Source organism: Vombatus ursinus, unplaced genomic scaffold, assembly GCF_900497805.2.
Source record: "Vombatus ursinus unplaced genomic scaffold, bare-nosed wombat genome assembly UNPS02014798.1, whole genome shotgun sequence".
NCBI classification, from domain to species: Eukaryota; Metazoa; Chordata; class Mammalia; order Diprotodontia; family Vombatidae; genus Vombatus; species Vombatus ursinus.
This window is the reverse complement of record NW_020954576.1, coordinates 43,496,046-43,510,594: the sequence shown is the minus strand read 5'-3', so window position 1 is coordinate 43,510,594 and position 14,549 is coordinate 43,496,046. Positions and strand designations below refer to the sequence as shown.

The 14,549-nt window shown below is 44.3% G+C and overlaps 1 protein-coding gene across 2 annotated transcripts in view; it reads right to left on the bottom strand.

Annotated features, from left to right (window-relative positions):
* The window catches only part of LAMB3 (laminin subunit beta 3), a 66,301-nt gene that overhangs the window by 13,159 nt on the left and 38,593 nt on the right, over positions 1-14,549 (bottom strand). For both annotated transcript variants that reach the window (XM_027871550.1, XM_027871549.1), the window contains 7 exons: positions 13,634-13,830; positions 10,480-10,591; positions 7,667-8,045; positions 3,092-3,252; positions 2,732-2,952; positions 2,203-2,400; positions 1,101-1,245 (listed from right to left, as the gene is read on the bottom strand). In XM_027871550.1, the coding sequence (XP_027727351.1) occupies positions 1,101-1,245; positions 2,203-2,400; positions 2,732-2,952; positions 3,092-3,252; positions 7,667-8,045; positions 10,480-10,591; positions 13,634-13,830 (1,413 nt within the window). The remainder of the gene's footprint in view (positions 1-1,100; positions 1,246-2,202; positions 2,401-2,731; positions 2,953-3,091; positions 3,253-7,666; positions 8,046-10,479; positions 10,592-13,633; positions 13,831-14,549) is intronic.

The window sequence follows — 14,549 nt, the reverse complement described above, 5'->3', positions numbered from 1 at the left end:
TCAAAGTCACACAACTAGTATAAGAGATAGCACTAGAATCCAGGTCCTGCTGGGGTTGCCTTCCCAAGCACCTTGCTACCTGTACAGATAGAAAGAGGTGAGCTCTCACATCAGATTAACAAGGAACTCTTCCTCTCTAGGAAGTAGGCCTCTTCTAGAGGGTTTAGTCAGGCTTAACACAAAGTCCAAAAACCCTAGTTTAAGAATCTCAGTTTGGCCCTGACCTTTTAGCAAATCACTGAATCTCTCTGAGCCTCAATTTTCCCATTTGTTATTTTTTTTTTCACTTTTCCCTTTTGAAACAGAAAGAGCTAAAGAGCAGCTAGGTGATGCAGTGGACAGAGTGCCAGGCCTGGAGTGAGGAAGATTCATTTTCCTGAGTTTAAATCTGGCCTCAGACACTTATTAACTCTGTGACTCTGGGCAAGTCACTTAACCCTGTTGGACTCAGTTTCCTCATCTCTAAAATGAGCTGGAGGAGGAAATAGCACCTTACCACACCACACTAGTATCTTGCCCAAAAAAACCCAAATGAAGTCATGAAGAGTCAGACAGGACTGAAATGACTGAACAACAACAACACAGACAGAAAATGTATTCTTCCTGCTTCTTCCCACTCACAGTGACGTTTGTGGACATTAGTAATAGATAGGAAGGTGCTTTGGGCTCTTTGGAACGATGCTTTATAGAACCAAGAACTGTAATAATAGCTATGCCACTCCTCCAGATGGTAATAATTGGGCCTGTGGCCAAAAAGATTTCCAGAGAGGGACCAGGAAATATTGTTACTAATAACAACAATAACAGAAATAGTAATAATGCATTTGTTTGGCACTTTAACTTTTCACATCCACATCTTACTTGATCCTCATAACAGCCCTGTGAGGCAGGTATTATCATCCTCATTTTATAGATAGGGAAACTGAGGTAGAGAGAGCGCAAAAGGCCTTGCCCATCCAAGGTCACGTAGTAAGTCAGTAACAGAACTGGGAAATTGGAGTCCAGTGATCTCTTGACTAACACCCTCCTGCCTCATGACCCATTAGCAAAACTCAGGTCAGGACCCTAATGGGAAAGGGATGGCGAATGCATTCACTTACCAGTGAGAAAGTTCCGGACCTGCTGGATGAGGAGGCGGGTGCGTTGGACATCCTCCTCCATCTGAGAACGGCTGTTGCTCACCTGGATCTCCAGGCGCTGGGCATCTGTCTGGATCTGGGTGGCAGCTTCTTCTGCTTTCCTGATCTAATAATGGACATGGAAATAAGACAGACAAGGGCTCACATCTCAAGAGATCCTCCGTCCACCTTTTTAATTGTCCCCCCCAAAAAAATAAATCTGGGAAATCCCCTCTCTTTTAATTCCTACCCAGGTAGCATTTGAAGTTGCCAGATAGCTGTGGCCCCAGAAGAGATGAGTGTTCACAGTGGGCACTGAACAACAGGCCGAAAACAAAGGCTAGGAATTCTCACCTTTCATATGATATGTGACTTTTCTAAAGCTACCTGAGATCGTGTCATATCAGGACAGGTTAAAGACACAGGGAATGTTTAGCCTAAAGAAGAAAAAAGTGTAGAGGGCAGCTAGGTGGCACAGCGAATAGAGCACAGGCCCTGGAGTCAGGAGGACCTGAGCTCAAATCCGGCCTCAGACATATAACACTTACTAGCTGTGTGACCCTGGGCAAGTCACTTAACCCCATTGCCTAGCCAAAAAAAAAAAAAAAAGAAAAAGAAAAAAATCGAGGCTAGGTAAGGGTAAGGGGAAGCAGAACATGATAATTGTTTTCAAGTCTTTGAATGGCTGCCTTGTAGAAGAATTAGGCCTTTGTTCTGCTTGGCCTCAGAAAGCAAAACTAGGAGAAACCAGGTGAAAATTCCAGAGAAGTGGATTTATATTCCACAAAAGGAACATCCTCCTAATAATTATAGCTAGTCAAAAAAAAGAAAAAAAAGAACGGACTGCTTCAGGAGGTCTTCACTGGAGGGCTTCAACTGTAGGCTAAAAGATCACTTTGCATGTATGAATTAGGCCAGATGGTCCCTTCCAATTTTAAGGTTCTACACTCTCCTGTCAGTTTTCTTGGCTGTAAAATGGAGATGAGAATAAGCCTGATCTCTTTTCGAGGGGTTACAGGAAGTGTACTCAGGATCCCTGAGCTTTTCTGTCCATCTCTCTCCCTTCTGAACAACTCATACCTACCATCTGCTTGGTTTGTTGGAGCTGAGCATTGAAGTCCTGGAGCTGCTGGGACACCTGCTTAGCAGTTCTGAAGGCACTGCCTGCCCGCCGGAGGATTCCTCTACAGTCAGCATCACAGGCTGTGCCATTGTCTCGGGGACACAGCATCCCTTGGCATTGTCCTGGGGTACAGGTCTCCTGCCTTGTGGTCCCACAAATCTGCCATGGGAAAGAGGAAGGCCTCCTACCCATCACCCTTGCTGAAACCCACTCACTCAAAGACTGCCCCATCCCACTCCCAGAAAACAAATGGCTAACCATCACCATGGCAACAATGGACCAGAAATTTGTCTCCATAGCAACCACTGAGCATATGGGGGATAGGGGTTTATAGTGGTTGAGGGGAGGAGAAGAAAGTACAAAGAACAGGGAGAATCTGAAAAGAAATGTGAGTCAGCAATGGGGGTGTCCAAAGCACAAGGTGGGGCGGAGGTTCTTGGTGATGAAGAATGCTCTTCTTAGAATCCTTCCCAAGGCCTGAAGGACTCACCTTGTTGAGGGTGGGTGTCAGATTGGGAAAGGAAGCCATTTGTTGCCTCAGGGTCTGGAGCTGTGGCCCCCCAGCACCTCCACTTCCTTCCACCTGCCTCTCCAGCCTTTCAGTTTCTCTGCGGCTGTTATGGGCCTGGAGCAGCAGGTTGGAGCTGCTAGCAATACGTTGATCAGCTTGGGAAGACATCTGGTAGGCAGAGTTCAACATCCGGAAGGAACCTGCAGGGAGAGAAAGGGGATAAACTACCTTATGGAAGCGGGAGGGGCCTGGAGAAGAAGATGGAGACAGCAGAGATGGCATCCTGGGCCATTTAAAGAGCTTCTGCAGGACCCCCAAAGGCGGCCTGTGCACCTTTACCTGAGGGGTCTGTGCTACTAATTCTCTCAAACTGTTCTCTCTTGTTCTGATACTGGATGAGGAGGAGCTTAAGACTTCTGTCCAGATTCTCTAGCTCTTCTAAAAGGGAATCTGTCTCCGCTTCTAAGGGCAGATCTGTCAGCAGACTCTGGAGGGTCCTCCTGTGGGGAGAGAGGGCGCTGTTAATGAGGGGCAGAATATGGGCTTCTGCCTGCCTTGCCCTGGGCAGCCACCTCCCATCCTAAGAAGTTTCAGCTAAGTCAGAAAGCAGGAGCCAAGGAAAAGTCAAGGGGTGTATATCATCCATAGGCTAGAAATGCAGACTCTAGCTAATCAAAAGTTGCCAGTAGAGGCAAAGATGTCTCCCAAAGCAGTGGTCATTGCCAATTAGTCTTTGGGATCTCTTTCTTTCATTTGATACTATGACCTCCTCATGGATAAGTCTCGTGATCTCTTGAGCATCAGTTTCAACAAATTCAAATTGACATTTATTAAGTACTTACTTCATACAAATCTCAGTGCTAGGTCCTAGGAATACAAAGACAAACACAGAATAGTCCCTGCTCTCATAGAGGGTTTGGGCAATGATAATAATACATTTACTATTCGCCTCAGTTTGATTGTTTAGCATAGTGCCTGGAGCAGAGTAAGCACTTAATAAATGCTTGTTGGCCAACTGACTGTTATAAAACAATCAATTTTAAATCATGGCAGATGGATGGTGCAGTGGATAAAGAGAGTACTAGGCCTTGAGTCAGGAAGACCTGAATTCAAATTCAGACACTTACTAGCTGTGTGACCCTGAGCAAGTCACTTAATTTCTGTTTGCCTTGATTTCCTCATCTGTAAAATGGGGATAATAATAGCTCCCACCTCCAAAGGTTGTTGTGAGGATTAAATGAGATAATAATTATAAAGGGTTGCGTTCAATGCCTGGCATATAATAGGTGCTACGTAAATGTTATCTATTATTCTTTGCATCAAATGAGATAATAATTGTAAAGCACCTAGGACAGTGCCTGGCACAGAGTAAGCACTACAGAAATGTTAGTTATTATTCTTATACTGGCTTCTAGAATACTGCCCTCCTCTGCTTGTCCTCCTACTTTGCCTGTTGCTTCCTCTGTCTCATGAAATGACTCCTCTCTTTCCTCCCATCTCCTAACTGTAGACATTCCCCAAGACTCAGCCCTTGTCCCACTGTTTCCCTCTCTATGCTCTCTCTCAGCAAGTCCATTGCTCCTCCAAGGGCATCTAGCTCAACCTACACTTGAACTTTCAAGGGATCATACAGCCTGTCCCTGAAGACCTCTGGTGATGGGAAATTACTTCTGGAGACAGTCGATCCCAAATGCAAGGCTTTCCATCAAGTGGTCCAACCTTCCCTAGCCAATCTTTTATCTCATCATCGCTCAACATGGTAGCTGTGGTGTAGTGAACAGTGGACCAGACACGGGTATGAATCCCTGCTTGGCCACATACCTCCTAAGTGACCTTGAACAAGTCACTCCCCTATTTAGACTTTTAATGTCCTTATCTATAAAGTGGAAATAAATGCTTTTGCTACCTACTTCTCAGAGGGTTGTTGTGAAGACCAAATGAGAAGAAAGATGTCAATAAGTGACACCCTGAATGTCAGTAAGTCAAGTGACTCACTCCCCTTCATGTAGTGTCAAAGATAGGATTTGAAACTCAGTCTTCCTGACTCTCAGTTCAGCATGCATACTAAGCCATCCTGCCTGAAATTATTATTTGTAAAACAATGGTACTAGTAACTGCCCTAACTTACAGGAACATATATTGTAAGGCTTATTTTTTATTTATTTTTTATTTTTTTTACTTTTTTGATTAGGTAATGGGGTTAAGTGACTTGCCCAGGGTCACACAGCTAGTAAGTGTTATGTGTCTGAGGCCAGATTTGAACTCAGGTCCTCCTAAATCCAGGGCCAGTGTTCTATCCACTGCACCACCTAGATGCTCCAGGCTTATTTTTTAAAAAGCAAAAAAGGATACAGGCAATTTACAAGCAACACTCAATCATCCTAATCACATATACATAGTGTTTTACATATATATAATATATATATACAACATACATATACATATATACACATATATTTTATATATACACACATATAAATGTACATATATACATATATGCATGTATATGTGTGTGCATGTATATATACACATTTGCATATATACATACATTCTTTATGGTAACAAAATGCTAATATTTTTACGTAGATTACCCCATTTGAGCCTCACAAGAGCCCTGTAACTTAAATAGGGAAAATAGTATTATTCCCATTTTATGAATGAGGAGACTAAGGCCCAGAGAGCTTTTAACCTTTTTTGTGTCATGGAACCCTTCAGCAATCTGTTGAAGCCTATAGATTCCTTCACAGAAAAATGTCTTTAAATCCATAAAATAAAATACATAAGATCACCAAGGAAACAAGTTATGTTGAAATTATGATGTAAATTGTTTTCCTACCCGAGTTCACAGACCCCTGAAATCAATCCTTGGTGGGGCAGAGGGAAGGGAGGTCAGAGAGGAAGTATGCATTCCACAGGGAAAGAATCACTGCTCCAAGGCAGACTTCAGAAAAACCTGGAAAGACTTACATGAACTGATACCAAGTGAAGTGAGCAGAACCAGGAGAACATTGTGCACAGTAACAGCAACATTGTGTGATCACTGACTTTGATAGACTTAGCTCTTCTCAGCAATTCAAGAATCTAAGACATCTCCAAAAGACTCATGATGGAAAATGCTATCAACATCCAGAGAAAGAACTATGGAGTCTGAATGCAGATCGAAGCATACTATTTGCTCTCTTTTTTTTCTTCCTTCTCGTGGTTCCTCCCATTGGTTTTAATTCTTCTTTACAACATGACTAATGTGAAAATATTTCAATATGAATGTATATGTAGAGCCTATATCAGATTGCACACCGTCTTGGAGAGGGGGGAGGAGAAGGAGGGGGAGAAAATTTAGAACTCAAAGTCTTATGGAAGTGAATGTTAAAAACTAAAAATAAATTAATTAAAAAAAGAATCCCTGCTCCAAAGCACAGGGGTCATCTAATGCTAACTCTTGCCTTTGTCTATGGTACAGTCAGCGGCCACAACAATATTGAATACCGGGCCGCCTTCTCTCCAGTCAGAAGCATAGCTACTTTCTCTGACTGTCAATCTGTGTGGGCTCAAAAAGAAAAAGCAAACTAATTTTAGTATCACCTGAAGCAAACAGAAAGCTAAATGGGGTGTGGGGTTTGTCATTCATTCTGAAGCCAAATACAAAAGTATTTTTAGATAACTTATTCTAAGATAAGATATTCTTCCTCTGGGACACCAGCAAATCCACAGTTTCCCCTGGGACACATCATGACTGTGCCGGTCTCAAAGGAGATGGCTGTCCCAGCTGCTTCTTCTCTACCACTTTAAAGACCCAGTCTGTCTTAAGCCTGATGCCTACTACCACACCCTAGTCAAATAGAAAGAAGACTGGACAAAGTCTGGGGAGAAATCCTACCCTATGCTATAGTATCCTATTCCTAAACTAATGTCTCCACGCAGAACTGCAGGCATCCAAGTAGACCTTCTCTTCCCTCCTCTTACATCCTCAGTCATTTTTAGATTATGCCAAGATGTTTGTTTACAGCAAAGAATAGATTCACAAACTATACTCCTCACACTGTAGGCTTGTTTTGAGAAAGGAGCTTTGTAAACTTTAAATGGAGGCAGCTAGGTGGTGCAGTGAATAGAGCACTAGGCCTGGAGTCAGGAAGACTCAACTTCCTGAATTCAAATCTAGCCGCAGACACCTACTAGCTGTGTGACCCTGGGCAAGTCACTTAACCCTGTTTGCCTCAGTTTCCTCATCTGTCAAATGAGTTGGAGAAGGAAATGGCAAACCATCCCGGTATCTCTGCCAAGAAAACCCCTCATGGGGTCATGAAGAGTTGGACGTGAACAACAACGAACAAATCTTAAAGGGCTAGTGAAATGTGAATTATTATTAACAGTCAGAGAAACAGTGGACTATCAAAGAATCTGTCCAATGGCTAACCAGGCAGCTCTCAAACTTCATAAATGTATCCTAGTCTAGCTGATTTCTTTGAACTCTGTTCCATAGTCCAGCATCTCATGGTGTCTGTCATGTTCTGGAATCTCCGGAGACAACCTCAGAAATTTCGCTTCTCCTTCCCTGCACCCAGACCTGGGCTCTGACCAGGTTTAGAAGCCTCACTTCACCCTCGAGCAGTCAGAAGGACACGAATACCTCGCTGCCTCTTGGCACCACCCCCACACACACCTGTGCTTCCTGACCCTGACATCTCATCGTCTTCTCCCTCCTCTCTTGACCCAAAGGGAGGCAAAGGCACGTAGCAACCAACAGATTATATTTCAACACCAAAAGCCTCCTCCAAATTCACAAAGATAACCCTATCCTTTCACATCTGGTTCCCTCCATTAGGATGACTAACCAAGAATTGTTTATTTTTCTTTTCCTGTGTACCTTTTTGTAGAATTTCAACCGAGTAGGAGGGAGAACTCGGGGGAGAGTACCTGACAGAGAAGATGACATTTGCCACCTCCGTTATCTCTTGCTCTGTGACTGAGGGCGTTCTGAGGATCGCCTGGATCTGCCGGATGCTGTTCTCTGCCTCCGCCATCCTGGGGCTCAGTCGGTGTTCCTCTAGGCCAGGCCTTGGCCGGAGTCCGGCTGTGGTGTTGAGCAGGGCCCTGAGACGCAGGACTTCTTCTCGGATGTTGCTATCGTATGTCTGGAAACAAGGGTGGCAGGCCACACAGACGGGGTAGTTGTCACAGAAGCCCCTCTGGCACTGGTCACAGCGGGGCCCAGTAAAGCCCGGGCGACACAAGCATCGGCCTGTGGCTTTGTCGCAGCCAGGACCTTCTGTCCCCCGGAAGTCACAGTCACAGGCTGTATATGGGGCAAGAAGAGACAGAGGAGTGAGCCTGAGGGCAGTGGCTGAGTGTTCCCCCGGGACAGACTCAACGTGGTGTGGAAGAAAGAGCACCATGATTGGAAACTCCTTGAGGACAGGGCCTGTTTTTACCTTTCTTTGTATCCCTAGACAGTGCCCAACACATAATAAGCACCTTGTAAATGCTAGATGACTTGACCATGATGGAACTCTAAATTCTGAGCCCTTGCTAACTTGGTGTGGGTAACTGTAGAAAGAGCATGGCCTCTGGACCAAAAGAGCTGGTGTCAAATCCTACCTTAACTTCCTACTACTGAGGTGACCATGAGTAAGTCACTTAACCTCTATAAACCTCAGTTTCCTCATTTGTCAAATGAAAATAACATCATCTACTATGTCTATATAAATGTCATCTATTGGATTTTTCTTGGACTATATATGTGAGTTCATTGACATAAAGAACTCCCAATGAAGAAATTCCTTCTACCAACACCAATGGGTACTTTTTCTGCAACCTATCATCGTAGTTGCTTTGAGCTCTGTTAAGGGACTTACAGATGCTCACATGGTCAGTGTATACCAGTGGTAGGACTTGAGCCCAGGTCTTCTGACCCCAAAGCTGGCTGGCTCTCTCTCCACTACATTACACTGCCTCTCATCTCACAGGGTTATTGTAAGAAAAGCACTCTGTAAACCCTAAAAGCACTCCATTGGTACAGCAGAAAGAGTGATGTATTTGGAGTAAAAGGATCAAAATTGAAATCCTGGTTCTGCCAGTTACTGAGTGACTTTGGGCTTCAGTTTCCTCATCTGTAAAATAAGGGGGGTAGACTAGATAATAATAATAGCTAACATTTCTATAGCACTTTAAGGTTTACAAACACTTTATACATATTGTCTAATGTGATCCTCACAACAATCTTGTAAAGAAGCTGTTAACATTATCCCCATTTTACAGATGAGGAATTAGGGTTAGAAAACCTAATAGGGTTAGAGTTATGGTGAGATAGGGTCTAAGGTCCTTTCCAGCTCTGAATCTATGGTCTTGTTTTTATAATCTTTGGGCTCTTGTTCCTTTTTCTTTCCAATAGTGAAAAAATATCTTCCTCTCTGCCTGACAGAAACAATGGAGATGAACTCCAGGAAATGTGGTTTCTCTCTGGAAAAGATAAAGAAATAAAACACATTCAAAGTACCAGGACACATCTGGGACATTTGCTGAAATGCCAGCAGGGAATTGACTTTTAGGACAGGTGAACAGATGGGAGATCATTCATTCTAATGATCTCTTGCATTCATTGGGACTGGTGAAGTCTATCCTCCAGTTACAATGAATGAGCACAGCACAAATGCCAACCAAGAGAGGCGAGCATGCACCTATGACATAAACTTATCCATGCATAATCCCACACACACTGATCCCCACACACCACCATGCACTCTACTCTCACCTCCTCCACCTCTGAAGCCCTCATTTCTCTCAAAGCTTAGCTCAAGTGGCACTTGCTATGTGAGGTCATTCTTCTAACTTCTGGCTAGTGTCTCCCCTCTCAAAAATTATCTGGATATTTTTTAATATATTTTGCACATACTTATATTGGTGCATGTTGTCTGCACCAATAGAATGCCAGCTTCTCAAGGGCTGACACTGTTCACTTTCGTCTCTGTATCCCCAGCTCCTAGCACAGTGATACATAGCTTATATATCATAGCACATGGCACAAAGAAGATTTTTGCTGTTTAGTCATTTTTCAGTCATGTCTAACTCTTTGTGACCCTATTTGGGGTTTTCTTGGGAAAGATCCTGGAGTTGTTTTCTATTTCCTTCTCCAGCTCATTTTACAGATGAGGAAACTGTGACAAACAGGGTTAAGTGACTTGCCCAGGATCACATAGCTAATAAGTATCTGAGGCTGGATTTGAAGTCTTCCTGACTCCAAACGTGGTGCTCTACCCACTAAGCCACCTAGCTGGTCCTAATCAAAAAATACTTATCAATCAACTGGTAGATGTGCAGTCTTGCTTCCATGCTCACACAGACACAATAATAATAACTGATATTTACATAGCATTTTATAGTTTGCAAAGTGCATTACATGGATTATGTCATTTAAGCCTCTCAAAGACCCTGTAAGATAGGCTTTAGAGGTACCACTGCCTAGATGAAGACACTGAGTCTCACTGAGACCAAGTGACTCATCCATGCTTAGACAATTAGGAAGAGTCTTGACTCTAATTCCAACACTCTATCCACTACACCACCCTGCCTCTCCTGCTCACTGACATTCTCTCTGTCTCTCTTTCTGTCTCTCTCTCTCTTTCTGTCTCTCTGTCTCTCTCTGTCTCTGTCTCTGTCTCTCTCTCTGTCTCTCTCTCTCTCTCTCTCTCTCCCTCTTTCTCTCTCCACATTCTACTCTGGTCAGAACCTACCTCGACATCCTGAACCAAAATCTCCATAGGACCGATCAGGACACTGGCGGATGGATGCAGCACTGCACGTCGGGCCATCAAATCCTTCCCGGCATGGGCACTGACCTGTGAACTATGCCAAGAGGAGAGTGCCATCAGAAGGCACCATCCCTGTCTAGTGCCCCCTCCTTGAGATGGGGGCCTATAATACCCCAGGCTCTGTCGATAGTAAAGCTAGGAAGCTTTAGGTAAAGGCAAAAAGCTCCACCCCACCTGCGCTTTAGACTCCAGACTAAGATGTACACCTTACCCTCTGTGATATCCCCCGCGTAACAAGGCAGGGCCCTAAAGAAAGCATGGCAAGCCTGGGCTTTGCCACATGTCAGACTCGTTACAGAGGGGTTTCTGTGGTGTTGTTCTAACAAGTGTGAGATAGTAGAGAGTCCAAGAAGCAAATAAGGTGTAGTGGAAAGAATACTGATCTGAGAAGCAAGAATTAAAGTTCTAATCTTTTCTCTATCCTTAATTAGTTCTGTAGCCCTAAACAGACCATTTACTCTCCTTAGGTCTCAATTTCTTTATGTGTTGAATGAAGGGTAAGACTGGCTGACCCCTAGGGTCCCCCCAAGACATTTTTCCTCATGTTGCTTCCAGAATGGCTGCATATAAGAAAATGAAAAGTTTCATGAAGTTTTGAGGTGACTTGTATGTTGGGTTGGATTATTCTTTTTTAAGGTAACATCTGTATAGGTTTGGAATATCTACATTTGTCTCATCATTGTGCAGAAAGGAAGTGAACTCTCTCCTGAGCTCTAGTCCCAAACCACTAACTGCCTATTAGACATTTAAAATTGGATGTCCCAGAAGGCATCTCAAACTCAACATGACCAAAACAGACCAAAATGTCTTCCTCCAGACCTTCCCCTCTTCTCAACTTCTCTATTTCTGTCAAGGATACCTCCATCAGCACATTTCTGTCACCACCCTTCTTGAGCCTATCCCCTTCTCACTACTCACACAGCCACCATCTTAGTTGAAAGCTCTCATCACATTCTCCTGGACTATTGCATTGGCCTTCCACTTGGTCTCCCTCCTAGTCCTTCCCTACTCCAAAACATCCCCTACATTGTTGCCAAAGTGGTTTTTCCTTTAGCACAGGTCTGATCTTGCATGCCATTCCCAGATTCAATAAATTGCAGTGATTTCCTATTGACTCTGGAATGAAATATAACCTTCTATGTTTGGCTTTGAAAGTTCTTCACAACCTGGCCCCTCTTCATTATACATTCCTCCTCTTTCCAAATTCTGTGGTATAGACAAATTGTCCTTCTTGCTCTTCCTTACGTCTGTCACCCCATCTCCCACCTCCATGTCTTTGCACTGGCAATCCTCTATGACTAGAATATACTCTCACTTCACCTGCCTCCTCATGGAATCCATTACTTCCTTGAAGACTCAGATCAAGCACCACCTTTTGTTTCCCCCTCCCCACTATTGCTAGTGCCCTTTGTCTCTAAATTACTTTGAGTTTATCTTATATTTATTCTGTATATAATTATGAATGTACACATTGTCTACCCTGAATGTCTATAAGCTCCTTGAAAGCAGGAATTGTCCAATTTTTGTCCGAATCTCTAGAGCCTAGCAGTAGTAGATACTTAATAAATGCATGTTGATTGATTGATTGATTGATTAGATAGAAATTTAGGCCAAATAACCTAAACCCTGACATTCGATTAGGAGGCTTCCTGATTGACTGAGAGAGGGCCGGGGTTGTAGAAAGGACCAATGAGTTTGATTTGAGGGTACAGTCTCAAATTCCCTAGGGGTAGTTCTGGAGTGGAAGGCTTCATTCTCCTTAGAAATCAACAGTGGGTTCCCTAGCTATGGGGATCCAGTAGCTAAGCTAAGTCCAGGAAATTGGAGAGCATTTAGAAGTTAAGTGTCCTCCAGTCTGTGACTAGGTAATTTTCTTTTTTTTCCCCACACTTCTAATTCCCATTCCTGGGTGTATTATTTGTGAATTTTTGTATTCTATTTTCCTTACAAATAACCCTAGAAAACCTATTTATGATGTGGAAAGAGAGGGTGAGTAGATACCAGATTTGAGCATCCAGTTATCGCGGAGGGAGAAGGGGGAAAGTAATCAGGGACTGGGTATAGCAGACCTCTGAAGCCAGAGATATAATTCAGCTCAGGAATTAAGAAAGCCAAGGGACTTAGTGCTTCACACAGTATTTGTGATCAGGGAAAGTTTAGAAAGCTTTGAAGAGAAAAGCTTTAAAATGAAATACGAAGGTCCCCTGGCTTGGTTCCAAAAATGAGCTAAGAAACTGGAATTCTTCTGACCAGAGAGAATTCTAGATTTAGAAAACTTCCTCAGTTTTTCAGATGAGAAAACCGAGGTCCAAAGAGGTTAATTTTGACACAGCTAAAGCTCCATCTTCTGTATTAAGGCTTTCCTGATTTCCCCCAATGCCAGTGACTGCCCTCCCAAATTGCAATGTACTTTGCTATTTTGTATATATTTATCTTTATTCACTCTATATCATATTTATTTATTTGGGGTTTTTTTGGCGAGGCAATTGGGGTTAAGTGACTTGCCCAGGGTCACACAGCTAGTAAGTGTCAAGTGTCTGATCTGGGACCAGATTTAAACTCAGATCCTCCTAACTCCAGGGCCAGTGCTCTATCCACTGTGCAACCCAGCCGCCCCCTATGTGGTATCTCCTTAGTTAAGATAGGGAGTAAGCTCCTGTGCCTAGGGATTGTCTCATCCTTTGTACTGGCATTCCCAGCATTTAGCACAGTGCCTGCCACCTAGTAGGCATTTAATAAATACTTGTTGATTGATTGTTGATTGTTGATTTGATTGTTGATTGATTGAATGATTTGCCCAAGGCCACAGAGGTAGTGAGTGGCAGAGATGGGATTTAGAGGAGGTCTCCTAATTCCTTTTGCCTGCACCTCCCTAGAGAAGCCGACCATGATTGAGCAGAGACAGGTTCAGTGCTGCATACATTATACCTCAGTGGGAAGGACCACTCTCCCAAAGGGATCCTTGCCCCTTGCAGCTCCATCCCCCGATGCTACAAGCTAATCTTCCCTTCTTCACTGAGCATAACCACCCGCCCACCCACCCCCCAGTCCCACGGGACTCCTTTCAGCTCCTTACCTGGTTACACTGTGGGCTGTAGGAGTTGTGAGGGTCACAGTTACATGGCTCACAGCCCCTGCCACTGGCCACTTTCCAGTAATGGGGAGCACATTGATCACACTTGGGACCAACCACATTGGGCAGGCACAGGCAACGCCCAGTCTCCTCATCACAGGGCATGTCTCGCCGAGATCCCAGGATGCTACAGTCACAGCCTGCAGGACAAGAGGTGGTACTATGCCTGGGATCCCTGAGGAGTGATTCAGCCCCCCATCCCATCCCCAAAGTCCCTTGGGCTGGTGGAGACTCCCCCAGAGATGCCCCTAGATGGAAAGATTCACAAAAACACCCCCAGACCACAGACGCGTTGTGGGTGCCAGGGATGGGCTGACCGCGGATTGCTCTCATGCCACTCCCCAACCTGGACAGCTCCAGCCAGCCCTGCTCTGACCCACTCCATCATCACTTCTCTCCCAATCCTCCCTTAGCTTTACAAAGAAACCTAAGCCTGTGCTGCCACCTGCCGGAATTAAGTGGCAAACCCTCTCGGTTTTATAGGGAGGTGATGAGGAAGCAAGGAGGCAAATAGTTAAGGGGGAGGAAGAGGAGAGGGAGGAGGGGGAGAAAGGGAAGGGAGAAAAGGGGGAGGGGAGGAAGGAGAGGGGGAGGAGGAGGGGGAGGAGGGAGAGGAGGAGAAAGAGGAAAAGAAGAAGAAGGAGGAGGAGGAGGAGAAGAAACAGAAGGAGAAGAAGAAGAAGAAAAAGAAAGAGAAGGAGACAGAGGAGAAGAAGGAGGAGGAGAAAGAAGGAAGAGGAAGAGAAGAAGAAGAAGAAAGAGAAGGAGAAGGAAGAGAAGAAGAAGGAGGAGGAGAAAGAAGGAAGAGGAAGAGAAGAAGAAGAAGAAGAAGAAGAAGAAGAAGAAGAAGAAGAAGAAG